This window comes from Elgaria multicarinata, chromosome 3 (genome assembly GCF_023053635.1).
Source record: "Elgaria multicarinata webbii isolate HBS135686 ecotype San Diego chromosome 3, rElgMul1.1.pri, whole genome shotgun sequence".
NCBI lineage: Eukaryota > Metazoa > Chordata > Lepidosauria > Squamata > Anguidae > Elgaria > Elgaria multicarinata.
The window spans coordinates 116,711,810-116,737,517 of record NC_086173.1 but is presented as its reverse complement, the minus strand read 5'-3'; the positions used below and the strand labels follow the sequence as shown (position 1 = coordinate 116,737,517).

Below are 25,708 nucleotides of genomic sequence, written 5' to 3'. Positions count from 1 at the left end.
TTAAACACACCTCAATGACAACAATCCATAACCTATCTACTCCAGAGTAGTCTGATGGGCTGTGAATTGCTGCTTACCCTGCTATGGGAATACCAAAGGATGATTGTAATTGCACCAGATACTAACACCTTCTTTCATTTATGCCTTTATATTTCCACACAGAGGCCATATGTTTGTATGTAGCTTAGATGTGGAGAAAAAGGGTGGTAACAGAAAAACAGAGTTGAAATATATATAATTGCAAAGCTTTTAAAAATGCCCTCTAGTGGTAGCAATGTAACAAGAGCATAGCACCATTCTGATTATTTCCATAAAATGGTTCAGCAGGTAAAAAAAAGGCCATTAAAATGAGTGTTTCATACAGAATCCACTCATACAAAATAAACATGCTCTGATTTTTGTGTAGTGTTCCCCAAAATGCTATTATTTATTGGAGACAATTGCTTGCTGTTCAGGATTAAGGTGAAACGTCTTCAAATGAATTTCTTTTTTGAGAAGTAATATTTACATAGGAAGGTGTTTCCTCCTAAGATCTGGTTGCTCTTCCAACAGTCTTTTAGAAGGATGCCTCGCCAACCTTTTAGAATTGTTTAACGATATTACTCACCCCAAACTCCTAAATAAACTTAGCAGTCTGAGATAAAAAGACGGGGTTTCTTATGGATCACCAACTGGTTAAAAGAACAGGAAACAGAAAGTAGAAATGACTGATCAGTTTTCACCATGGAGGGAAGTTAAGGAGAGGGTCCCACAAGGTTTTATTTAACCCATTCATAAATGATCTGGAGTCTGGGGTGAGCTGTGAGGTAGTCAAGTTTGCAGATGACATCTAATTAGTCAGTAAGGTGAGATCCCAAGCAGACTGTGAAGAACTCCAGAAGAACCTCTTTAAACTGAATAAATGTTCAACAAAATATATAAAAAAATGAGATTCAATGTAAGTAAATTGTAAAGTGGTGTACGTTGGCTAAAAAGGGTAATAATCTTTAACTTGTCAAGGGATCTGAACTTGCTGTGACTACCCAGGGAAAAAGCTCAATCAAAGTGTCAACTCAACATGTAGCAGTGGTGAAAAAAAGCAAGTTCAATGTTATGAATTACTAGGAAAGAAATGGAAAATAAAACTGCCCATTTTGACATGCTTTTATATAAATCTATAGTGCAGTCAGATTTGAAGGATTGTTTACAGCTCTGCTTGTCCCATCTCAAAAGGGATGCCATAGCACAAGAAAAGGTATGGAAAAGAACAAAAACGATCAAGGAATTGAAGTGCCTTATCTATCAGGAAAGGCTAAAGCATTTGATGTTATTCAGTTTCGAAAAATGATGTTTAAAGACCAGCCATTAAAAAAATACCATGAAATTATTTGAGTAGGTTCAGAACAAAAAAAGGAAACATTTCCCACAACATAATGTAAGGAATTCATGGCCAGTGGCTGTAGTGATGGCCACTAGTTTAGATGAATTTAATAAAGGGTTAGACAAATCCAGAGGATAGGTCCATCAATGGCTGCCAGTCACAACGGCTCAAGGGAACCTCCCTTCCCGTTGGTACATGGACGCCTCCTAGCTTCATCCTTTGCATACCAGGATCCTTTGCATACCAGGAAATGGGTTTAAGGAGGGAAATGTAAAAAAATCATTAAAAAATCAACAGATGACCCAATCCGATTCAAATTTGGTGTGCTTAAAGCACTCCTTAATATCTATTACTGTGCCAATTTTGATGTCTTTATCTTTAAAGCTTACGCAGATGTAAGAATTTGTTTATTTTTTCTTCAAATCCTGCTCCTGCGCCCCAGTGGCCGCTCGGATGATACGCTCGAAAACTAGTAGCAAAATATGGCGAGGCTTTTGCCTTTGAAGCAAAATTAAAGCAGGATGCATGGGAGTACTTCACAATAAAAGCAGATTATAAGCTGGAAAACTTCGGAGTCCTTTGCACAATTCGCAGTGATTGCACAGTATAACGCTGGTGTGATAAAGCTCTACATCTCATTTTTAAATGTTCTTTTTTCATAGAGATTCTGAGCTATTTCTAGAGTATTCTGCAAGTATGGGCTTGCCTGCCTTGCCAGGATGAAAGGGGTACTGCTGTTGTATGGGCTTTGGAAGCCCATACAACAGCATGGGGAGGTAGGGAAGGAGGGAGAGAAGCTGCTTATGTAGAAGATTCTTGCTCCCAGTTAAGTCCTTTACAAAAACACAAGTGAGAATTATCTTATTAGTTCTTTTCAAGTGACAAATTGTTATTCTTGAGAGATCTGCAGGCCTGGCAAATGAGTGTACTCCTAAATCCTCCTTTCACAAGCAGCAAAGGGTAACAAGGGATTAGGATATGGGGGGGGTCTTCATTGGAGAGTTACTGAAATCAACCCTTCAGAGCAGTGGCAAAACTCTAGCTTTGGCAATGAATCATTGGACTTTTGTGTCTTCATAATCACAGTGCTGCTTATTAATGGAAGGGCATTTTAGCTCCCCAGGAATAGTCTGGGCAAAACAGGCAGCTTTGTTTCCTGCTGGTCCGCCATAAGAGGAAAAAAACGCAGGCCTATAAGCCTGAATTAAAGCAAGTTATAGAGAGAATCAGTTTGGTCTGGCTACATAATACATTCCATGTGTCGTCAGTCAGCCAGCATCAAATAAGTTAAGAGAGCGCTAATTAAAAATATGTCTTTTCTTTTTTTTATATTATATATAAAAGAGGTTATGCATATGTTTTTCATTTGATAAAAATTTCACCTTAATTTACAAAATAAATCAAGAGCAACAAAAATACTTTTTTTTGTAAAGAATAGCACCATTTCTCTGCTCCAGCTGAAGCAGCCCACATACACACACACACACATACGCGCATGCACACAGACACATAACCATGCATAAACACACACACACAGGCAGCAGAAATGGCAGCAAGGTGAGCCTCAGACCAAATTGCACTGTGTGTGTGTAGGTCGAAGACTTTGTGCAGGTTAGGTATGGGTCGGAAGCCTCAAAAGCTGGGCCTGCTTCTTTTGGTCACTTCTCCAGTTCTCCCAGAACAGGAAACCCGCTTCAGAGTTTATACACTTCTGTTCCTATCCAATGTGCTGGCACCTGTCCCAAAATAAAAATAAAGATGAAAACATGATTGGAAACAACAATAGTAAGAAATGTAAAGGTTAAGGGTGAGATCCAGCATTGTGAGACTGCAAGCAGAGGCTACTGCTTGAGGAATGGGACCTCCACACCTTCTCTCCAGCCTCCGCAGCAGCAACAGCACACACACAAACACACACACACACACACACACTCCCTCCAAATCTTGGAGGGCGTGAGGGGGGGGACAGACGGACAGGGGACACAGAAGTCCATTCCACAAGCAGAGTCACGATGCCGGATCCAACCTGAGGAGAAATAAGTACCTGGTGCCCCTTCGGCATCTCTTTACCTGAATCTGCCTGTGGCTTGCACTGGCGCTCACAGTCCTCCTTGGAGTTGAAGCGGTTGCGATTCCCTCTGCAGCCACTGTAGATGAAGGGACGACACTCGGCTACACCTCGGTTGTAGTACCACCGTAGTGTGTATCTGTCACAGTCTCCCTCATCCAGGGGCAAGGTGCATTGCTCATCTGGAAAGGGGTGGGATGAAACAGAGCTACACTTCAGCTTTTTTAAAAAGGCCTAAGCATCCTCTCTCATGTTACACGTAGCATAGAATCTGAACAGAAAACACTTCACATCTTCTCTAGTGCCCCAGACATCACTGTAAGACAATGCAAGAGTAGGTTGGAAAGGAGACACAGAGGGTTGGCAGTTAACGTATCAGAAGGTCACACTTAAGTTATATTCTCATTCAAGTACTTAAGCCTAAAGACTGGTACGGAGCACTGTCAGCATTAGAGGCTGCCGGATGGCTTCTGAGTTAAGTCTGAACATCCTTATATATGCCACAATTTTGTGTGGTAGGATGTTTCTTATATTTAAACTGCAGCCATCACAATTTGGTCATTTGTATGACACAGCAATGATGTATTGTTTTCCATGTTAGCCTTTTCTTTTTAAGAGAAAAGGAGGATTGCTTCCCTCAAGGGAGTTTGGTTTTTGGTGGAGTTCATCATATAAAAATGGTAAGACTTAACATGCTTACTGATTGCGGGAATTAGTTCTAAGTGCACAATTGTAGGCTCAATCCTTCTCCCAGATCAAACTATCACTGGGCCATCATAGGACGATATGGTGAGTGCTTCCTGATGTGTATTAAGGCAACTGCACAGCAAGATGGCAATTGGGTGGTCTAGTGAGTTTGTTGGTGAGCAAAATATTATGTTGGCATTAGGTGGGTTTCATCAGGGACATCATTCCATAATTTGGAGGGCAGGGCACCACCAAGAAGGCCCTCTCCCTGGTTGCTGTCTTCTGAGCCTCTCTCAGAGAAGGCACCCAGAGGAGCATCTTAGATGTTGAGCATAGTGTACTGGCAGGTTCGTGTCAGAAAAGGTGCTCCATCAGCATTCTTATGTGCCGTCAGGGACCTGTGTAGTTTGGCCTAGCTGGCAACTTCATAGTTAATTAAGAAGCCCTTTTTCACAGGCTGACAATTCATACCTTCACCTTGAAGCTGTTTATGCCAGCTAGATTGTGTCATCCTAAGACGATGAGATGGGCCTCACTTCATGTTGGAGCCTCTCTCTCACGCACAGGAAAGGCAATCAGTTTCCCAGGCTGTGATGCTAAGAACACCTTCGAGAGGGAGTCCCCATTTCTGAATGTATGTGTGTTGGACTGTTGGTTCTGGGCGGGTGGGGGAGAGGCGTTGCCTATCAGCTCATGAGCTGGAGAGAGCAGAGAAACTCATAAAATCTAATCTGCAAGCTCTGCGCTTTGGTCTTGCTCTAAGGGGCAATGTGAATACAACCAGTTTAGAGAAATTTTGCTGGTCCTGAGGGAATGACTTCCTCATCTGCCTTGGGGCCTCAGATAGACATGTCAGCTCTGAAAGCTTCATTGGCTGAAGGGAGGTGTGTACTTCCTTTGCATATATACTGTCCATCCATTTTCAATAAACTCATATTTTTTGCACAAGTGGCTTTGTTTCATCTTGGTAATCAAAAGAATCCAACTTGACTGGGACCTGACAGAATGAGAACCCCAGATAAATGCAAGATATACAAGATCACCCAATGGCCGTCTCACGGTTTGGGACCACAATTCCTGATGGAGCGCCTTTTCTGTCACGAACCTACCCATACACTATGCTCAACATCTACTGTAAGATCCTGCTCTGGATGCCTACTCCGAGGGAGACTCAGAAGCCAGCAACAAGGGAGAGGGCCTTCTTAGTGGTGCCCTCCACGCCAAATTATGGAATGATGTCCCTGATGAAACCCACCTAATGCCAACATAATCTTTGTAAACCGCATAGAGAGCTTCAGCTATTGAGCGGTATGGAAATGTATGAAAGAAAGAAAGAAAGAAAGAAAGAAAGAAAGAAAGAAAGGAAGGAAGGAAGGGACTTGGGATGGCTCATATGCTCTTTCTGAAGTGGTGTTCAGTTCTCATACCCAAAGTAGTGTTGGGACTTTAAGGTCTTGTTATGATGTGGGGATTAACATTAGGTGTGCCATGATGGTATCTGGATTCCTACTGCCTTGTCCCTGCTGTATTTGAGTTCTTGATACTTGCAACTGAGATGTTTCAGGTATGGGGATAGAATTCTTCCCCCCAAAAATATGGCCGGTTACAGATGCAAGATCTTTACTTTCATGTTTTCAATCTATAGCTTTTTAAGGTAAGTTTTGCCACGTCACAAGGGTATTATTTAGTCATCCAGAGTACAGAAGTCAACAGTTTTTGGGACCAGGAGCAATACTGAAGGCATGCAGCTAAGGATGCTTGCCACTGTTTTACTATCCATAAGTTCAAGGAAAATGGTCTCCGAGTGCCAGGCCTGTCTACCACCACCAGACTGAATGCCTCTTCCAAAAGTAGTCAGAGAATTGGCTGCGCCTGCGAATGCCAACGCTACTACGAATACTACTCAAGGATTAGAGTGGGATAAAGCCATATTCGGCTGGCTCAAATTCCCTCCTCCATTTCCCCTGGAACAGCTGGCCCAGATGGCAACAGCATAGGCCACGAGAAAAGCCCTGGCAAAGTGCATACAGGCATATGTTCCTGATCTTGGCCTAGATCAGACTTCCCCAACCAGGTGACCTGCAGATGGTTTGGACTACAACACCCATGAGCCCCAGCCCCCATGGCCAAGGGATAACGAGAGTTGTAATCTGGAAGGCACCAGGCTGAGGAAGGCTGGCCTAGATAATCTGCTTCATTATTCATAGCCTCAGAAGCAGGAGGAATGAATGGATCTGAATTCCGAGAGGATGGAAGGAAAGGAGGCAACGGTTCCTTTGAGAGAAAGGCCATGGTGGCGGATCTGCTGCTTACCTTGCTCTGAAGGAGCTCTCTTTTGCCGTCCATGCTTGGGAGCTGCCCCTGGGCTCATTACTTCTACAAACAGGGAGCAGAATACTGGTTTAAGAAGTCATGGCCCCAGCAGAAGCGTCTAGGGTATGCGGCTTTCTCCCAACCACCCCCACAAGGAAAAGAAGGAATAGAATGGCTTATACATGGAACGTGGCTTCAGATAAGACCCAGAATTTATTTCGGGGGCAGGAGGGTGAGCAGGTGGGTGAAGGGGTCACACTGTAGCCCCACCTTGTCCATACACATAATGGCAGGAAAGGGAAAGGTGGAGTGTGGTCATTATTTCATCCACATGTCCTTTCAGTTTAAAAGCTGCAAAACTGGACCCCGTGTTTAATGGATACAGTTTGCACAGTAAAAAAGAAAGAAAGAAAGAAAGAAAGATTCCTTGAAGCTTACATGGAAGGGGAAGATAGGAGTAACAAAAGTGGTCCCTTCCTGGTGACAGCCTACTATTGGCTGCCTACTTTTAATGACAGAGGAACTCAACGAGCTCCCAGAACATGGCATTAATCCTTCACACATTCTCCTCTTCTGTTTAAAAGCCCTGGGCAGCAAGATGCAGAATAAGAGGTAACTAGTTTAACATTTACAATTTTATGGTGACATTTACTATCTACCAACTCTGCAGAGACAATGGACAAGATTTATTTCAGCTGCTGGGGACAGCAATAATCAGTTAATTATCAGTTCTAAAGTAGAATTCAGGGGGGTTCTTTCCATCCTCAATCACGTCTTGGAAGTTTCTTTGTTTACTTCTGGCTTCTGCCTTATTGCTGCACCACTGACGCTGATTTGGATCTAGGCTTAGTCATGCTTATAGTAAACCCATTGAAATAAATGGAAATTGTTAGTCACAGCTAACTTCAGTTCTGTTGGTTTCATTGGCTCTACTCTAAGCATAACTAAGTCTGAATCCAACCTGTATGGTTTTCATTAGAAGGCAAGAACGTGAGGAAGATCATCAGGGTCTACAGCCGTCAAATGCCATTTTTCTTAAGATAAGAAAAGCAGTGCCTCTGTTTCTTTTTTCGTTTTTAACTTCTTTGCCAAGACTGCCAACTTGTGGTCATGGTGAAGAATGTAGCACTGTGAATGGCAGTGCTCTTAAAAGATGTATTTCTCTATGGAGTGCTGGATAGAAAGCCAATGGGTCATTTCATACAAGTTCCTAAGCAGACTCCAAACTAATATAATTATATTAATCATTTCCTGTGGGTTTGAATAGGAGCCCTGTTGACCCAGCCTGTTGCTACCCACACCCAAGGGGTTGCTGGCGTGTGTCCGTGACTCCCTGAATTCCTTCAAACAAGCTTTGCAGACTGATATTGCTCACCATCCCTCAGCATAGTGCTCTCTGTCCCATCTGCTCCCAGGCCCTCTTCATAGTCCTCCTCTGGGTAGAAGTACTCATACACAGGGTCATCTATGTTCACTATTTTTCGGGCCTGGCCCCCTACAAAACAGGAATGGCTGATTCACAAGGGCTCCAAGAATGTGGAGGACTAGATAGCAAGGAAGGAACAACAACAGCAACAACAAATGGATAGGTGTCATATGCCTGAGCAGGATTACTCGTTCATTCCCAGGATGTGACTGCTAAAGGCCCACTTTTACTGTTGCAGGTGGAACACTGTGTGTGTTATTTGATCTGCAAAGTCAGAAGTACATATTGTCCTGCAACATCTTGCTAATCTGTGCCATACAGGCCACTTGTGTCACAGTAGGTGTGGGTGGGTCATGTGCAACTTTATGTATCTTGGGGGATCAAATGTCAGCTTTCCAGCACCTTTGGGTCACTTCATCTCGAGCATGTTCAGCATCCTTCAGTCTTTCTCTTGTTAGGCCTTGTTACTGTTGCTGATGTGGGGGATGACCTGTCACCCCAATAAAGATTTACTTGTATTTTGGGTCTCATGACAATTGACAGTTACAGATGGTGTTACATTTTTGTATATTGTTTTAAAGTGTTTTTATCCTATGTAAACTGCCCAGAGAGCTTCGGCTATGGGGCGGTATACAAATGTAATAAATAATAATACAATGGGAAGTGGAAATACAGAGGATGATGGTAGAAATTCTATGCATGCTAACAGAGAAGTTGCTGTGCACAAGAAAACACCAAGAGACAAGACTCACCTTCCTCTTCCTCAGTGTGTGACAACTTAAGCACAGGGACTATTTGAGCATTAAGAGACGGGAACGGTTGGGTGGATGGATAGTTGGGGAGGAGACCTGGGAGGGGCAAGGTCACAATGCAAACATCAACAAGCACATAAGAATAACTAACACACTGCTCCTCCCCACCCTCAAGACAATAAACACAGACAGGCCACCAGCCAGGGTTCAAGAGTCACCCTCATGGTGCTCTCCTCCACAAAAATCGGGCATGAACTATGACACAGGGAAGAGATCATCCCGCAATAAGGCTTTGTGCAATGGACTAATTGGGACAGTGATGGACAAATGCCCTTTCTCTATATCATCCCAAGCCAATGCCATTTCTGTTTCAGACAGGTATTCCCATCCTTAGTGGCAGATGACCTCCTGGGAAGCAGATCAGTCTGCATGGGTGACTTTTATATGAATGTTGCTGGGGCGGGGCACCAAGAGTGCTCTCGGACGCTGGCTCATTTGGGTGGATCGACGTTTCACAACAAAGCATGGGGAGCTACTAATCAAACACCAATGGAAAGTTGATGCCAGGGAGACCAATAAGCACAGCACCTGATGTTCCCAGGTAGGCAGCATTGGCTACTAGCCGTTGGGATGAAGGCTGACTTCATGCGCAAACGTAAAGGTAAGCATCAACACGGAGAAGCCCTGTTAAGCCTTCCTATACCTTTGGCGATCCAGTTCTGACCACAGGCCCCCAAGCACAGCTGGTAGATTGATGCTTCTTAATATCCGGAGTTAGCTTTTAGAAACACACTTTACTTCCAACCAATACGTCTCTGGGGTATTTTCTGGGTAAATGGGGCTCTCTTTGCCTTCTTGATCACTTATGGGCTCCTGATTGCCTCTGAAAAGTCGTCTTCTGCTCCTTGTATGCATTCCCCCACCCACACTTCTCCTTTGAGAACTAACCATTACTAATACAGGCCACGTTCACCCATTTTGCTACTTTCCTTCCAAGTTTGAATGGACTGGGTGGACAAATACCTTTCCTCTACAGCTGGTGGGGAGATGCAAGAGTTGGAGGGGAAAAGCAGCAGGTAAGGGAGGTATGCTTAAGCATCCCCCCGGTATTCCTGCCCCCCTGCACGCTTGTTTGCCATGGCTGGAGAGTGTGTGTGTGTGTGGGGGGGGGGGGGAAAGGTGTTTGGCAGAGCACTGGTTAAGCCCCCTCCCCCCGCCTAGTACCAGTGCTGGCTCCATTTTTTTGAGGGCCATTGTGCAAGGCCCCCTCAATGGGCCCCCTCCCTCACCCCCACTGTCACTAGCTGCTATGGCTCCTCATCTCCATCATGGCTACCACTTGCTTTCTTGACAGGCAGAGAGTGCCAGTGAGCAAGTCTGCAGTGGCACCTTCTGCTCCTCATGCTCACCACCACCACGGTTGCTGGGCCAGAGCAAGAGGAAGGTGAATCAGCAGGTTGCAATGGTGGAAGAGGAGGAACAACTCCATGAGGGCTTTGTCAGTGGACCCCTGCCCTCGGGTGTGGACCCCTGGCATGGACCCGACCATGCCCACCATTGAAGCTAGCCCTGCCTGCAACTGCTCTCCTCCAAACCATGGTCCTCCCTCCAGCACATTTTAGATATTCAGTGGAGAGACCCTGGGTTCCCAGACCTGGGTCTCTGCCAAAAGTCCAGGCTGTCCTTGAGACATCAGAAACCAGTTTCTGTTCCCTATTTGTAAAACGAGTTTGACTACCTACTTCACAGGGTTGTTGAGAGGCTGAATGAGATGATTTTCAAAATCATCTCTAAATGTACATCTGAGAGGATGGGCTTTTTATTCTAAGTAAGTGATACTAAAAAGTAAGTGATCCAACCTAAGGAAGTGACACAAACTGGCAAGGCCTTGGTTCCCATGAACCCATCGCTTTAGCTATGAAATAGGAATGGGTAAGCCTTCAGTGAATTTGTTACCTTCCTCCTCCCAACACCAATTCTGATATTCCTGACAATTCTTGACACTACTGCATATGCAGTAGTACAAACGCTATTCATGTATCCATAATATGCCAGTTGCTGGTCTTTACCACCGGCTGGGACCACGAGTGCTGCTGCAGAAAGGAAGGCAGTGAACAGTAACCAAAACACTCACGTCGTTCAGGAGGTGAGAACTGTCCTCCACAAGCTGAAATGAGAAATGGAGAAGGAATTAATTCATCCCAGCAAGTTGGGGAAGGGGAAAATAATAATAGTAGGATCGAGAGACAAGAGAGGTTAGCAGCGGGTGGAGCCTTACCACAGTGCTGGCTCATCTCCTGCCTGACGAACAGTCGGATCTCTTCTTCCTGCAGGACAAGACAATGCGAAGCCTGCTAAGACCTCTCTCGCTGTTGCGATTCGGCCATGCAAGACATACGCAGGGAGAAAATGGCAAGGCCTCCCTCATCTCACCATTCCACTTCAAAATGCCCAATCAAATGGGAACGGTGTGCAGGAGAGAAGGCTAAAAGAGCACAGCGTGAAATGCTTTCTTGCTAAAGGGAAGGAAAACGGCAGCACCGTCTATCTTTGTCTGATATATCTGCAAAGTCCCATCCCAGGCCAGGGTTTTGATGCAGAATGCCAAAAGGGTCTCCCTCCTCCTCCTCCTCACCGTCATGCCAGGCACTCCTTTCTCTCCTCTGGGGCCATCGAGCCCTGGATTGCCCTGTCGAAAAACAGAAAAGTCAGTAAGGAGCATTTCGAGCTGAGAAATACACAGTCAGTTTCAGGGACAGCAATGCTACAAGCCTAAAGAAGGCACGGGATGCCAACAAGGGCAAATGAGCGGCACGTTACTTAGATATCAGAGAGACAGAGGAAGGATGGGCAACGATGCTGTGGCTAAGAGCCTCCATAGAGAAATTTCATCTGGCCGACAGCCACGTGGCCTGTTGCTCCCCACCACTTTCTGCCTCTTGCCCCAAACGTTTACCTCTTACCTACTGCCTCCTCAAGGCCAATTCCCCCACTCCAACCTCTTTCTCCTAACCCCCCCCCCCGCCTCTCAGTTCCCCTACAGAACTTGCATCTGATGAAGTGCGCACAGGAGTGGGCAGCACATTTTTCATTAGGGTGCGCACCCAGGGAATTTTATGTTTTATTTTATTTTATTTGAAAGGCACACACTTATTGAATACTCAGTCATAAAAGGCATTATTTTTATTCGTTTATTTAACAATGAAGACACTGATGCCCTACTCTGTGTTCGGCTTGCAGGTGAGGGGTGGGGAATGAGATGTCCCTCAAGCCCCAGCGCTGGTGGGGCTTTGTGGGGATATACTGGCTGGAGGAGGGTCTTACGAGGTGATATTAACCTTCCGGGGTAGGGGGGGCTCCTCCTGGCCTCTTTGAAGTTTGGCTCCCGGCAAAGTGATTCCTCTCCGCTCCTGCTCTTGGAGGCAGCAGTTCTGCGGTGTGGCGGCAGAGGAGCTGGAGGGCAGCCAGAGGACTGTTCCCGCTGCATCTCGATCCCCCTCTGGATCCCTACTCAATGTCCCCCTCAGTGCTAATTGCTTGAGACATTCAGGCACACCCCTTGCGCACGCCTATGGAAGGGGGCTGTAGTCCATGCAAGCTGATGCCACAATACATTAATTAGTCTTTAAGATGCCACGGGACTCTTTGTGGGTTGTGCTTCTTCATCAGACTCTGTCCAGCTCTGGTGTGCTCAACTGGTGGCTCCTTCCTCTCCACCTTCGCCCCACCCCCCGGAAGGGACTCCTGGGAATCTTGTACACTGGGACCTCATTAATTGCATTGGTGCTGCCATCCCTTGGAGCCCCTTAATCCCAATTTATGGCTAGGAGGTAGAAATGTGACCAGCTTAAAACCTGATCTTCAAATACCTACCTACCTGCTATCCAAGCATTTATGAATGGCTTTTCCAATGTAGAAATTGGACGCTCAAGAAGATGTGCAAGAAAGTAACAAAACCATTTCTTAAAAAACAACCCACACAGTTCCAGTCTTAGGAGAAGCTGTCATTAGGTTCCTTTCAAGTGGAATTTCCTCACTCCTACAGTGAGGTCACTGGAGCTCCATAGATCAAACGCCACAAGAGCCAACAGGATGGAGTGCACGTTTGGGGAAATAATCTAGTAAAGCTGATTGAATGCCAAATCAGAACTGATGCCCATCCCTACTTCACTCCAAGGCAAACAAAACATCCTGGCAGCTAAGCTACACCAAAGATGGTTAGGGACATGTCTACAAACCTGCTCTCCTCTTTCTCCTGACACACCTGGGATTCCTCGAGCTCCTACAACCGACTCTCCTGAGGGCCCTCTTTCACCCTGCAATGGGAAATCAAACGCACCGAAACCACCTTGTCAAGGCAGAGATTCAAGGAAAGAGGTCTCTGGTCCACAAAAGCTTATGCCGTGATATATTTGTTGGTCTTTAAGGTGCCACAAGGCTCTTTGTTGTTTCTACAGATACAACAGATACCTACTGGATAGTGCCCGTGGACATCACCAATGAAATAGCCACCGGGCGATTTTGTGACATCACAACTATTTCATTTTAGTCTTTATTTCTTTCAAGGGGTGTTTATCTAGCCCCCTTTAAAAGAAAAATAAAGGACGGAGAAGGAGGTGAGTTGGGGAGGACAGATTAGAGGCGGGAACCTTTCCCCTTTACGCAGACTGTTATTGTCCCTCCTTCATTCAAGGGTTACGCCACTAAGGCAAGGCTAAAGAAGTGCCTGGGACAGCCTTTAGCCAACAGCAAGGGTAGGGAACCTGAAGCTCCCATCAGCCCCAGCCAGCAGGGGATTATGGGAGTTATAGTTCAAAACATCTCCAGGGCACAGGTTGCCTATCCCTGGCCTAGAGCCGAAGGCTCTCTTTATTACTGGTAACTGGGCCGAGGGGGTGAGTCAGAGTAGGCCTTGAGAGTGGCTGCCGTATGCCTGTGCTCAGAGCAGAAATGGGGGAAAGGAAAACCACCTGCTACAGTCCATTGCCTGCTTGCCTCTCTGTTGGGACTCATAAGCAGCATTTGCTGTGATTTCAAGAGGCAACAGGGGACAAAAACGTCTCCCTGATGACTGCGCACAAGACGGCAGGCACTGATAGAAATAGACAAGCTGTCAAATGGTGGGTCCTTACCTTCTGCCCCTGCATCCCTTCTGGGCCTTTTGGGCCAACGTTGCCAGGAGGCCCGGGGGTCCCTGTGGGTCCATCACTGCCCCTGGGTCCTGGAGAACCAATAATGCCTGGAGCGCCCTATGGAATGGAAGACGAGCATTAGGAACAATCTTGACACAGTACTTTCATCTGCAAACGAAATCTTCTGTCTTGCTTATGCATAGGGTGAATATTATGCTATGTTGGCTTTGAGCATAAGAATAAGATTTTCTCCCTGCAATTTTTTTTTCAATAATTCACTGACTGGAGGATTTCAATTTTATTGTGGTTGTTTATAGCAAGCAATAAAAAGGTTTTCCTGTGGGATGGGAATCAGCTATTGTTATTCCCTCTTATTAAAACTGGAGAAAACGTTTAAACCAGGAAATTATAGCCCATCAATGATCAGTTATGTTTCAAAGCTTTATGAAAATACATCTTTTTGTAATTGGTGGACAGAGCTCTACAAAATTTATTTTTCCTTTCAGAGCAGAAGGCTCATTTTCAGACTGGCAAAAATATTTGGAAAAGACTGTTCAAAGATTATATTTAGCTTTGGTGGACCTTTCACATGTTTTTGATTTGGTACCCGGGAATAAACTTTGGGAAAAGTTCTCTCCGTGTAATATTGATCGGAAACTGAGTATCTGTCCCAATAAGGATTTTAATTCATTTATTAAAATGTGAATACAAGTACAGCTTTTAAAACCATGACTATTTTCTTCTTTCTGGATAGTTAAGGCATGTATAATCTTCGGCTTTACCCCCTGGTCTGGATTTCAATGATCCCTTTTCCTCAAATACTGAAGTTGCTTAATCGTTATGGAAGCTGAAGTCATATGATCTTAGTTTGGACCAAATTGTGAAATTTTAGCAGGGAATTAAACTTGCTTCCACATTGGTGAAGCGTGGGCATTCCTGCCCTGGGTACTGTACACGTGTTAGGGTTTTACGGAGGCGTCCTGCGTCCACCCCATGAGTGCTCCCCACGATGCTCGCATGGGTCTGCGCCAACGAGCCGGGCTGCACGAAACTCTGCCGAGTGCTCACAACGCTCACAAGCCGTTGGCAAGCACCCGCCCTTTCTGCCCTCCACGCTAATGGCGGCCACCATTGGCACAAAAGGAGAAATGTGTGATTTCCAGGGGAACCGGAAAGTGTGCATTTCCCCCCTCTCCATTAGCATGGAGGGGAGGAAGGTGCCATTTACGATACTTCGGAAATCACACATTTCCTCCCCCCCTTCTCCTCTGCACCAATGGGCCCTTTAAGACCCGTATTGGCACAAAGGGGGGAATGCAGACTTTCCGGAGCCTCCGGATAGCGCACGTTTCCCCCCAATGCTAATGCTGCCATTAGCATGGTGTGGGGGGGGAATGCACACTTTCCAGAGGCGGCTGGACAACATTCTGTCGGGTATGCGTTGAGGTGGATTCCTGCATTGAGCAGGGGGTTGGACTCGACGGCCTTATAGGCCCCTTCCAACTCTGCTATCCTATGATTCAGAGGCTCCAGAAAGTGTGCTTCCCCCTGCTGCCCCAAGGGCCTCTTAACACAAGGTAGCCTTGCAATAAGAGGGGCTTCAAGGCCCCAACTGCAGCAGAGCAGGAAAACTGTGCACTTTCTGGAGGCTCTGGAAAGTACGCTTTCCCAGGGTGGACCCGCACCCAAGCGCCTGCAGGCACTCGCAAGCGCTCGAACGCAGATCTGCCCTCACACTGGGTGCGTCTGGTGGAATCCGTGAATGCTGGATGCGAGGGCGTCCATTGCCTTCATGGACCACAATTCCAAGAAGGATGCAGACAAGCTGGAGCGTGTTCAGAGGAGGGCAACCAGGATGATCAGGGGTCTGGAAACAAAGCCCTATGAAGAGAGACTGAAAGAACTGGGCATGTTTAGCCTGGAGAAGAGAAGATGGAGGGGAGACATGATAGCACTCTTCAAATACTTAAAAGGTTGTCACACAGAGGAGGGCCAGGATCTCTTCTCAATCCTCCCAGAGTCCAGGACACGGAATAACGGGCTCAAGTTAAAGGAAGCCAGATTCCAGCTGAACATCAGGAAAAACTTCCTGACTGTTAGAGCAGTGCTACGGTGGAATCAGTTACCTAGGGAGGTTGTGGGCTCTCCCACACTAGAGGCATTCAAGAGGCAGCTGGACAACCATCTGTCAGGGATGCTTTAGGGTGGATTCCTGCATTGAGCAGGGGGTTGGACTCGATGGCCTTATAGGCCCCTTCCAACTCTGCGATTCTATGATTCTATGATTCTATGTCAGTCTTGGCTTTCTTGCACTGTGCCCGACATAGAATCATAGGATAGTAGAGTTGTCCAGCTGCTTCTTGAATGCCTTTAGTGTGGGAGAGCCCACAACCTCCCCAGGTAAATGGTTCCATGAGCACAAGGTCTCCAATTACCTGGGCAAGTCTGCGATTGGGCCCTTCAGGACAACTAAATGCTATTAACTTCAGTTAGCAATTAATGAGCTTCCACAGCCGTTATTCCCAAAAGTGCATAAAAGAGGAAGCCCGTGTGGAGGTTGGGCAGCATCACACTGTGTGCCACAGCACAGAAAAGGACCACATGGGGAAGCTTATTAAATTCTTCAGCAGAGTGGGACTAGCCTGGATCCTTCTGAAGCCAGCAAACCTCACTGCTCTTCAATGAAAAGAACAACGTACCCTGTCCCCCTTTTCTCCCTGGTCTCCTTTGGATCCTTGCTGGCCATCAAATCCCCTGTCGCCCTATGAACAAAGACAACATTTTGATTAAGTGCATGAATGGAGCAAACTCTTTAGATTGGCTTATATGTCCAGGGTCTGGAAAAGATAAAAGTTTCATAAGAGCAGAAACATAGCTAGCGCTGCAGTCGTAAGCAAAGATCAAAGAATCCGCTTGCTTGTTTGCCTGGATCCCATCATCCCACACCTTACCTCTTCCAAAGGCCATGACATGCGAAGCAGAACCCATTCTTTCCCATTCTACCTGCCATTCCGCAGAATCACTATGGAGCAGACCATTGCACGGAACTCCTCTCGCTAAACAATACAGCAACACTTCTCCTAATCAGAAGAAATCTCTTTTATAGCAGAGAAGCAGTGGGAATGACAGAAGTCTCCTTTCATCAACGGGCTGCCTTTATAGTTATTATCTCAATATTGTTGGTATAGTGTTGGAAGCAGCATTGATGAAATCCAGCCAGTCGTCCTATAATCATGAAGGCAACTGAACAGAGCCTTCTGGTCAGCACAAGCACAGACACACCGGGACTGGGACATAGTTATAGCCAAGCTGCCATCTCTTGCCTGGCCCCAGCCCCACTTTTATTCCCATAGAGGAGTCCATATTCCCTTAGGTCCATACCTTGGGTCCTATGAGGCCTTCTTTCCCGGGGATTCCTGGGGTTCCAGGCATGCCCACTTCTCCCTAGGAAAGCAAAGCAGAAGGTAAGCTGACCTGTCTAAACGTACGCCTGACTGCATTTTCCGCATTGGTCTATGCTGGGAACACTTACAGGGTCACCCTTCCTTCCAGCAAGTCCCATTCGGCCCGGCAGGCCCGGCTCTCCCTAGGACAGATGGCGGAAAGATGCATTAGTGGAAAAGGGCAAGCTAAGCACTTGGTTGGCAGCGGACGGACTGCTTCCCTCTACGAGGTCTGGCAAAACTCAAGACTTCCCAAGTAATTCAGGGTCTCTGTGCAGTCACACATATGGGTTCTGCGCCTATACAGAGCAGCATCTGGGAAACACCTAGAGGTTTAGGGATTCTCCCCACCAGGTTTTTCATCGAGGCTTCTGCTACCAGATTCTTTGTGGGATTAAGATTGGCCCCTTCAAACACACTTCCTCTCCCCTTGCCCCCACCCCCACCCACCGGAGATTGCCTTTATCTGCAGGTTCTATATGTTTCATTATACAACCACTAGGTGGCACTGCTGTTATAGCACAACTCCCCTTTTAGACTGAGATCATTTTAACAGCTCATTATCTCCATCAAATAAAGCCTCGGGCATGGTTGGAAAGCACAGGAGAGCCATTGGAGGTGGATGATGTCATGTAAAGGACTTGCAAACTTCAGTGAATAACCAATCTCAATTGCAGGATAAAAGTCCACTATGGAAAAGCTGTTAGAGAGCATTCTACCCCCTGCCCTTGAATGAGTAACCTTTGTGCCTTCAGGCCGGCTCAAGGGAAGGGAAAGCGTCGCTTTCCCTGAGTTCCTTTTTTGACTGCCACCTTAGCAGCACAGCAGGGAAACGTTCTCTTTGTGTTTCTGTATACCCAGTATATAGGCAGTAAGCCTATATACTCCAGTTGCTGGGGAACATGGGCGGTTGGATGCTGTTGCACCATCACCAGTGTCCTACTTGTGGGTTCCTAGTCGAGAGCTGGTTGGACACCGTGTGAACAGAATGTTGTACTAGATGGACCCTTGGTCTGATCCAGCAGGGCTCTGCTTCTGTTCTGATGTTCTTTCCTTCTCCAATTCACATTTTTCATGGTAGTCAGTCAACTCTTTCCTCCTCAGTCAGTGACCCACTCAGTAAGATGTTTCCCATGACATCCTGGCTTATCGTGGGTTAAACAACCCTTGTTCACTCACCCTCGCTTAACCCACAATTTGCAATGGGGGTTAAGTGAGTGTTGATTAACCCTCAAACAATCCATGATGACCGGGTTTTGATGACACAGGACAACCCCTGATCAGCTTGATTGTGGGTTGCAGAATTAAAGTGGCATGTGCTGCAGCTCATCATGAGTTAAACAGGCCATAATGAGCCGACTCTGTTGTGCAAATCAAGGCATAGTCTCCCACCGTTCTTTTTCCTGGGCATATGGGGTGGGGGTGGGGGAAGGAGGCGTCACAAAGGTTTTCCCTCCATTGGAGTACATTGGCTGTAAGTGTGGCAAACACTGCAATGTTTATGAGCTGCTTCACAACAGCTAGCAACCCTTACAGAAGCACTTCAAATATGCTGGTTCACACAAATGGTGTGAGGAACTCAGCAGCAGTCCTGGGTGCTTTCAAGATGCACGCCAGGTATTTTCCTAGGTGTACACATGTTGAGAAGTGATGATCAGTAACAGGTTCCCAAGGAATGTACGTCTGGCAAAATAAGACACAAGTGATCTCCACATGCGTTACTGTACACATTGTTTTTCTGGTGTATCAGTGTATACAAAATGTGTGTGTGTTTGTGTGTGAGAGAGAGGTGGCTCTAGCATACTTCTTAGGAGTCAATAATCCCAGCAGATAGTGTTAGCATAAGTGACTCCATTTTAAAAAGGAAACTATGAAGCAGCCATTATGTAGCAAGCGAGGCGCCACGTACCCAAGGGTGTCTCCTTGTGTCTGTCTTATCTACCAAAAACAAGAGCCTCTGGCTCCGACACGAAGGTTAGTTTACAGTTGAGCAACGGGGTTGTTTAGCTAAGATTAGAAAGACTGTTATGCCCCAGTGTTACGTTCTGATTGGTTCATGCTGTTACTAGGCACTGCCCTTTACAGGCTACAAATGCTGTATCGAATTCCTTGCTTCTTTGTCTGGCTGCTCGCCTTCAAGAGACCAGACCTTGATTAATAATCAATAAAGCGCTTTTGAACCCTCTGTCGCTGAAGTGTGGAGTCGTGCTTAGGGGCTGACTGGATCCCGTCCCTGGGGTGAAGAACTTGTCTAACAATAGTGCTGCTGCTAAGGCCAACCAATCAGAAGTTTATTTCTCCATTTCCCCAGATGGCCTCTAGATGGCCACAAGGGCCCCGAGGCCTGCTGAGGAAAGACAGGCGCCGGGTGCGACCGTAGCTTACCCCTGCAGTGTGCCTGAATTCCTCCAAAGGTTAAGGAACGCACCTGCTGCTGCACTAGGTTAGCAGGGAGAGAGTGTGCTGGGGGAGTGAAATGGTGTGTCTGTGTGTTGCCACCCAGGAGTGTTATTATATGGAGGGCCCCAGAGGGCATCTTGCTGAGAGCCCCCTCAATTCTGGCGGTGCTACTGCCAGCGGAGAGTGTCACATTCCCAGAGTCTGAGCCTAGCAGTTGCAGGTTCAAGGGCTCCAGAACGGCCAGCACAAGCAAGGACCAGGCAAAAGGCAAGGAAGGCCTCAACAGCCCACGTTCCAGGCAACCAGGCTCCAAGGCAACACAGCAGACAAGGAGCAGGCAGAAGGAGAGTCAAAGTCCATTCCAGAGGTACTCACGCCAGGAATGAGTCAGAGAAGCAGCCCCAAGGTAAGGGAGGAGAGATTGGACAACCGTATTTCCGGCAACTCTCTCAGTCTGACACTGCTGTTTTGACGCAGTGGCTGTCAGAGCCATGCCCAAGCCTCAGCTATAAGCTCTTATGACTGCAGCTGGAAAGGTCCTCCTTGCTGAGCGAGCCTCCTACATGCTAGGAGACATTTTCTCACAAGGCGGCCTCTGGCTCAGTCTAGCACTCCTTCCGAGTTCCTGGTGGCGGGAGGTTCCTGGTCCTCCAGCTCTTCCTCCGCCGAGAAGTCTTCCAGCAGGGGCATGACAGAGAGCATCTCAAACAGCTGCCAAGCAGCACCGGGCTGTCTTCTACGGAGGCTGCGATAGGGATTCTTCCTCACACCTCTGCTCAACCCCTCCTGCTATGTGGCACCTTCCTGCCACCAGGGAGGAGACTGGAGGCCCTTTCGAAAGGAACTGCTTGCTTTATCTCCTTCATGGGTCAAGAGGCATCCCTTGCCCTTTTTCTCCATGAAGCCTTTTCAGGATACAAAGGAGATCCAAGGGAAACGCTAGCACTCACCTTCTCCCCCTTATCGCCATCCTGGCCGCAGGCACCTTTCATTCCTCGGTCCCCCTACGTCAAGAGAAAAACACCACCAGGAATTCATCTCAACAAATTGTATTGTACTTACTGATGTACGAGGCGCTTGGCAATTCTTTTATATTCCTATATTAGGATTTTAGAAGAAACTGAGGCAAGAACACATGCTGGCTGTTTGCCATAATAATCTTGATTGACTGAGGCGAGAACAAAAGCGAAAGAGGAAAAACAAGCAACCACCGCAGCATAATAAACCAAAAATGAAAAACCCACCCTGTGCTTTGCAATTCTTAGCCTGAAACAGTCCTGCTAGGCTGAAGAGCAGTCAGTTCCCCAAGGCCACCCAGCAAGCTCAATCTTTTTCTAGAGACTACACATGAAGCTACAGACGTCCGCCTTCTGGAGGTTAGGAAATCTGCATCTCCCCTTTTAATAGCTCTTAAAATATCTCTGCCAGTGAGTTCAGCTTCTCTTGGTGTGACAGGGCTCGTGCACAGAAGAAAAGGAAGCCATCCCATGCCTCACCTTCGGGCCTCGTATTCCAATGGGTCCCAGGTCGCCTTTCTCCCCTCTGGTTCCTGGAATGCCATCCTTCCCGGGTAGACCCTGGAGGGGTAAAGATGAAGACAAGACATCATTACTCTCAGGTTTCGTCCTGCACAAGCGAGGGGCACAAACAGGAGCGAATGATAAGTCCTCACCGGCTCTCCTGGCTCTCCTGACTCACCAACTTCTCCCTGGGCAAAGGCAAACACAAAGTATGAAAACACACAACGTGAAAGTTGCTTCTTTTAAAATGTGTTTTAAAGTGTTTTATTCTGTTTTTATTTTATTTTATCTTGTACACCGCTCTGAAATTTTCAATGGGGAGCGGTATATAAATATTACAAATAAATAAATAAATAATAAAGTGAAAAGTCAAGTTCTGAATGCATGTGGGCGTACAAGACCACAGGCGAGATGGGGACAGTGGACCGTTGACGCTTCAAAATTAAAGCTTTCTAGCAGCAAGTGTCAACTGAAGGATGAAATAGGTCTCCAGCCACAAACTCTCGCCAGTCTCAGTGAGGATGAAGACTTAAAAGGGCATCTTGGCTGGGTGGATGGAGTGGCCCATTCTATCTGCCATTTTTAAGTCCCCCACATGCATGAGCCACCCCAAGATGGCACCGCTCTCGCTAAGCACAAGTTTCTAAGTACCTTGCCAATACTTGAACAGTAGGTAAGATCTTGGTGGCAGGAGGGGTGGATCTGGTTCGAAATGGCAACATCGGAAATCCTAGTAGTATCTATATCATAACGAAGGAGCACCGGGATGGGCAAAACATGGCTGCATATGAACCGGCAGGTGTGCTGATCCCTGCATGTGAACCTCTCTCAGTGAACTGTGTGTTAACCTCTTACCTTCTGCCCACCAGGACCTCGCGCACCTGGGAAACCTGCCGATCCTTTCTCTCCCTGCTCACCTTTCACTCCCTGTGGGTTAAAAGTGATAAGTTACTGGAAAACACAGGTGACCGAGACAAAGGAAAAGATCATGCTTGTCTAGCGCCTGATGATGAAGGGGCAAAACAGCATCCAAAATGAAACCAGAGTCCCCCCATCCCCATATAGAACCTACCAATTCCAATTGCAAGAGCTCCTCTAACACAAGATAATGCCTAGTTCTAATGTATAAGGATGCTTATGCCCAGCTAACTAGTACTATTATGTCCCAGTACGTCTTCTACGGCCTTAGGAGACGGATGCCGGACAAAATGTGCCTCAAAAATAGCTACAGTGGTATCAACCCTACTCCTGCCATATTCACGTTATTCTCTTCTTCTCTGCAGAGAAAACAGTGGTGGCTGCTGGTTGCGTTTACCAGAACCAGACTCTAGCAATGCTTTGAAACTGTTACTTTTCCTATCGCTTATAGCAGTAACAATTCTTGCCACTCTCCCATGTTCTCTACGTTTGCAGAATGCAAATTGGGCCTCATTTCTTTCCACCTATCCTACTGTTCTCACTTTGCGGTCTTGTCTGAGCAGCACATTCCAGGAAACATTTTTTTTATTTATTTCTAGCACTTCTTCCAAGCCAGTAATGTGACCTGCCTGTGCGGAGTGGAACAGAACTACGGGCCCGTGTCAATTCTGCTCCTTGCTTTCAGATAGAGGCATGCAACCAAAACCCAATCCGAATTCTCCCCCAACAAGCCCAGGGGTTGGCTCTGGTACCTTCTCTCCAAGGATGCCCTGGTCTCCTTTGTCACCTTTGTCACCTTCCATCCCTTTTAGGCCACGGTCTCCCTAGAAAGGAGCGAGAGAAGATGAATTCCCACTAAATCAACAACAGTGGGGTCCGAAAAGAAAAGTACAAATGATATGATATTGAGGTTGAACTGAGCATCAAAAAATATCTGCAAAGAGAGCCGTTTGTAAAGGCTACAGATGCAGAACATCAAGGCCACAGAGGTGCTTTCAAGGGTGGAGTTGTTGTTTTTATGCAGCCATGACACTTACTGGCTCCCCTTTATTCCCCCGAGCACCTGCTGGGCCCTCCACGACGGCAGTGTCGCCCTGTCATTGAGAGAATAAGACAGCCAATCAGTGATCAAGGCATCCCACTTGGCTGCAGCCCACACTCCCATGGGCCTTGTGAGCAAGCACCATTTTCTGCTGAGCAAGATTCCACATTTTCACGCCAGAAAGCATCAATAGAAACTTTTCATGATAATGCTGCAGAAGCCGAGGCCTAAAGCAGTCCCCAGCAGAGCACGAGAGCTTGCCTCATAGCTAGAGAACGACGAGGGTGGACCCTCGCACCTTCTGCTTGCAAAGCAGGTGCTCTACCACAGAGCTATGGCCCTCCCCCATGAAGACTCAGTCCAACCCACTCTAAGCAGAACATCTGGGTGCAGCATGGAGGCTCCTGAAGTGAATGGCATCATGACCTCTTTCCTGAAGCCAGGCTACTGTGCATCACATGGGAACATTCAGTTTGCAGAAGTAGCTCGGTCAGTAGGCCTGCTGCGTTATTCCTGCCTCATTTTGAAGGGTTTGTGTGGCATTACCCACATTTCTATTCCCTTAGGTATGTCTGGGTGAGTATGTTTAGAGAGTGCAGAATGTTGGACTGAGTGGGTGTGGCTGGTGATGCTGTGGACAGAGGGGAGGAGTACATATATGGGGGAGCTGAGTGGTCTGGGGTGTTCGGTTGGTGATTGGGTTTGGAGGGTAGATGTGTTTAGCGGAGTGATTTCTTGTCAGGAGTTGTGTGAGGAGTGAGTGAAAATAAGATCATAGGGGCTAAGGATTGTTATTATTAGATTGGTTACTACCAGTCTTCTTAAGAATAGGCAGGATTGGAATATAATTCAAAGGAACTAAGAACTGTAAACAACAATAAACATTTTCTTTATTTTGCTACCATAACACGTGTCAGTTTGGCTGTGTCTCCTGCTCTATTGGTTCATAAATAAACACATTACATGAAACCTTCAGTCTGCTATATTCACAGAAAAGCCTTTTCCAAATCTCACCTTTTCCCTCTGCTATAAGGGAAAGGTTATACATTTCTTTTTACCCCTTCCTCAGGTGTTTAAGTGGAGGTACTTAGCCTGAGGGAGGTGTGCGCGTCAAAGCCTTGTGTGTGAGGTGGTGGCATCTCGGGGTGTCTTGGAACTTTCAGAGTATCAACAAGGCTGCATTCAAAGTCCACAGATCAATCATTACAACACTGTCAGCGATCAGGTACTCACTTTGTCTCCCTTTGGCCCCATAAGCCCAATGTCTCCCTAGGAGAGAAGGAAATGTAGGTTAGAAATAATCCTGTAGAATTCAAGACTCCAATATCATTCGAGCTATTCTCTACTCCAAATACCTCAGACTAGCCTGACTGCAAACGTATTTAGAGTATTATCTTCCCCAATATTTATTACTTACGGCACTTTACAGTATAAGCTAAGGAGCTTATAGGGCAGGGGTGGTCAACCTATGGCCCTTTAGATGTTTTGACTAGGTGAGTTGGCCTACAACTGTCATCCCTCACCAGTGTCTATGCTGCCTAGGCCTGATGGGAGCCATGGGCCAAAACATCTAGCGAGCTAACATGAGGAAAGGAGACACACTGTAACTGTGTGCTGTGGTAAATTCTGAAGTGCAGGCACTCATCCTCCCAGCCCTCAGAGCCACATCCTCCAAGGTGAGTCCAAAATCGCAGGCTACTGTGTTGATCCATATCAACAAACCAGCTCTAATCATTTTCACCTCACCCAGCAGCAGGTGTTTTGTAAAGCTCATGGGCCTTAATTGCCCGTTCAAGACCAAACCACCCTAAAATACTTCCCATTACAACAGGGAACAATATATGTTGTTGCTGGGGAAATTCATTCAATTCCACTTCAGCTCAGAGGAAGCAGGGGGATTCTGAGAGTGGGGGTGGCTGATGACATCAGAGTCACTGCTGATAAAACTGTGCTGGAGCTGCATCCCTGAGAGCCCCGGCTCCACTACACCACTAACAATGTGGACGTCAGAGGTTACTTCTCAGCCCCAGCATGTACGAAGGGCAGGGAGACAGCTTTCCCTTCTTTCTTTTGCCTCTACAATCCTCCTGCCCCCACAATGCTTGACTTACTTTATCACCTCTCTCCCCTCTGTTTCCTGGAGGCCCCTAAAGAGAAAACAGAAAGGAGGTCACTTCAGAATGGCAACCAGTGCTTATATTCAAGGTTGGAGGGAGCAGAGAGAGGAAGGCGGATGCAAGATATTTACCGCAGGCCCGCGATCTCCCTCCAGCCCTGGCCGCCCATCTTCACCCTGAGAAAAAGAGGAGAACATTCAGACAGACCAAAGGGAAGAATCATTGGAGGGTGGGGTGGGGAGGGGCTGCAGGTGGAGGAGGCCAAGCGGAAGGCAGAATCTCTCACAACACCTGACAAGGAGACAAATCTTGAAGAACCCCATGTCAAAGTTAAGCTAAGCGGATCTGCAGAAGATGCTGAAGTGTGTTTTGCTAATGGTTACAAACTGGGGTGGCAGGACAATGTTGGCTCTAGGTTGGTGGGGTGCCCTGGGTAAGGCCCCCTCAGTGAGGCCCTTCTCCCTCAGTGATGGACAGAGAGGCAGCGAGCAAGTAGACAGTGGCATCTGCTGCTCCTTCTTTTCAGCACC

General features: G+C 46.9%; 1 protein-coding gene across 1 annotated transcript in view; it reads right to left on the bottom strand.

The window, feature by feature from the left end:
- Positions 1-2,902: 2,902 nt before the first annotated feature.
- LOC134395450 (collagen alpha-1(VII) chain-like) overlaps positions 2,903-25,708 on the bottom strand; it is a 38,289-nt gene continuing 15,483 nt past the window's right edge. Inside the window, exons 13-34 of the mRNA XM_063121612.1 lie at positions 25,310-25,354; positions 25,173-25,208; positions 24,295-24,330; positions 23,057-23,113; positions 22,772-22,843; positions 21,957-22,028; positions 21,254-21,289; positions 21,078-21,158; positions 20,532-20,585; positions 17,271-17,324; positions 17,120-17,182; positions 16,438-16,500; positions 13,739-13,855; positions 12,845-12,922; positions 11,242-11,295; positions 10,885-10,933; positions 10,741-10,773; positions 8,607-8,702; positions 7,804-7,923; positions 6,429-6,491; positions 3,431-3,610; positions 2,903-3,096 (exon numbers count right to left, since the gene is read on the bottom strand). Coding sequence (XP_062977682.1) covers positions 3,062-3,096; positions 3,431-3,610; positions 6,429-6,491; positions 7,804-7,923; positions 8,607-8,702; positions 10,741-10,773; positions 10,885-10,933; positions 11,242-11,295; positions 12,845-12,922; positions 13,739-13,855; positions 16,438-16,500; positions 17,120-17,182; positions 17,271-17,324; positions 20,532-20,585; positions 21,078-21,158; positions 21,254-21,289; positions 21,957-22,028; positions 22,772-22,843; positions 23,057-23,113; positions 24,295-24,330; positions 25,173-25,208; positions 25,310-25,354 — 1,494 coding nt within the window. The 3' untranslated portion in view covers positions 2,903-3,061. The remainder of the gene's footprint in view (positions 3,097-3,430; positions 3,611-6,428; positions 6,492-7,803; positions 7,924-8,606; positions 8,703-10,740; positions 10,774-10,884; positions 10,934-11,241; positions 11,296-12,844; positions 12,923-13,738; positions 13,856-16,437; positions 16,501-17,119; positions 17,183-17,270; positions 17,325-20,531; positions 20,586-21,077; positions 21,159-21,253; positions 21,290-21,956; positions 22,029-22,771; positions 22,844-23,056; positions 23,114-24,294; positions 24,331-25,172; positions 25,209-25,309; positions 25,355-25,708) is intronic.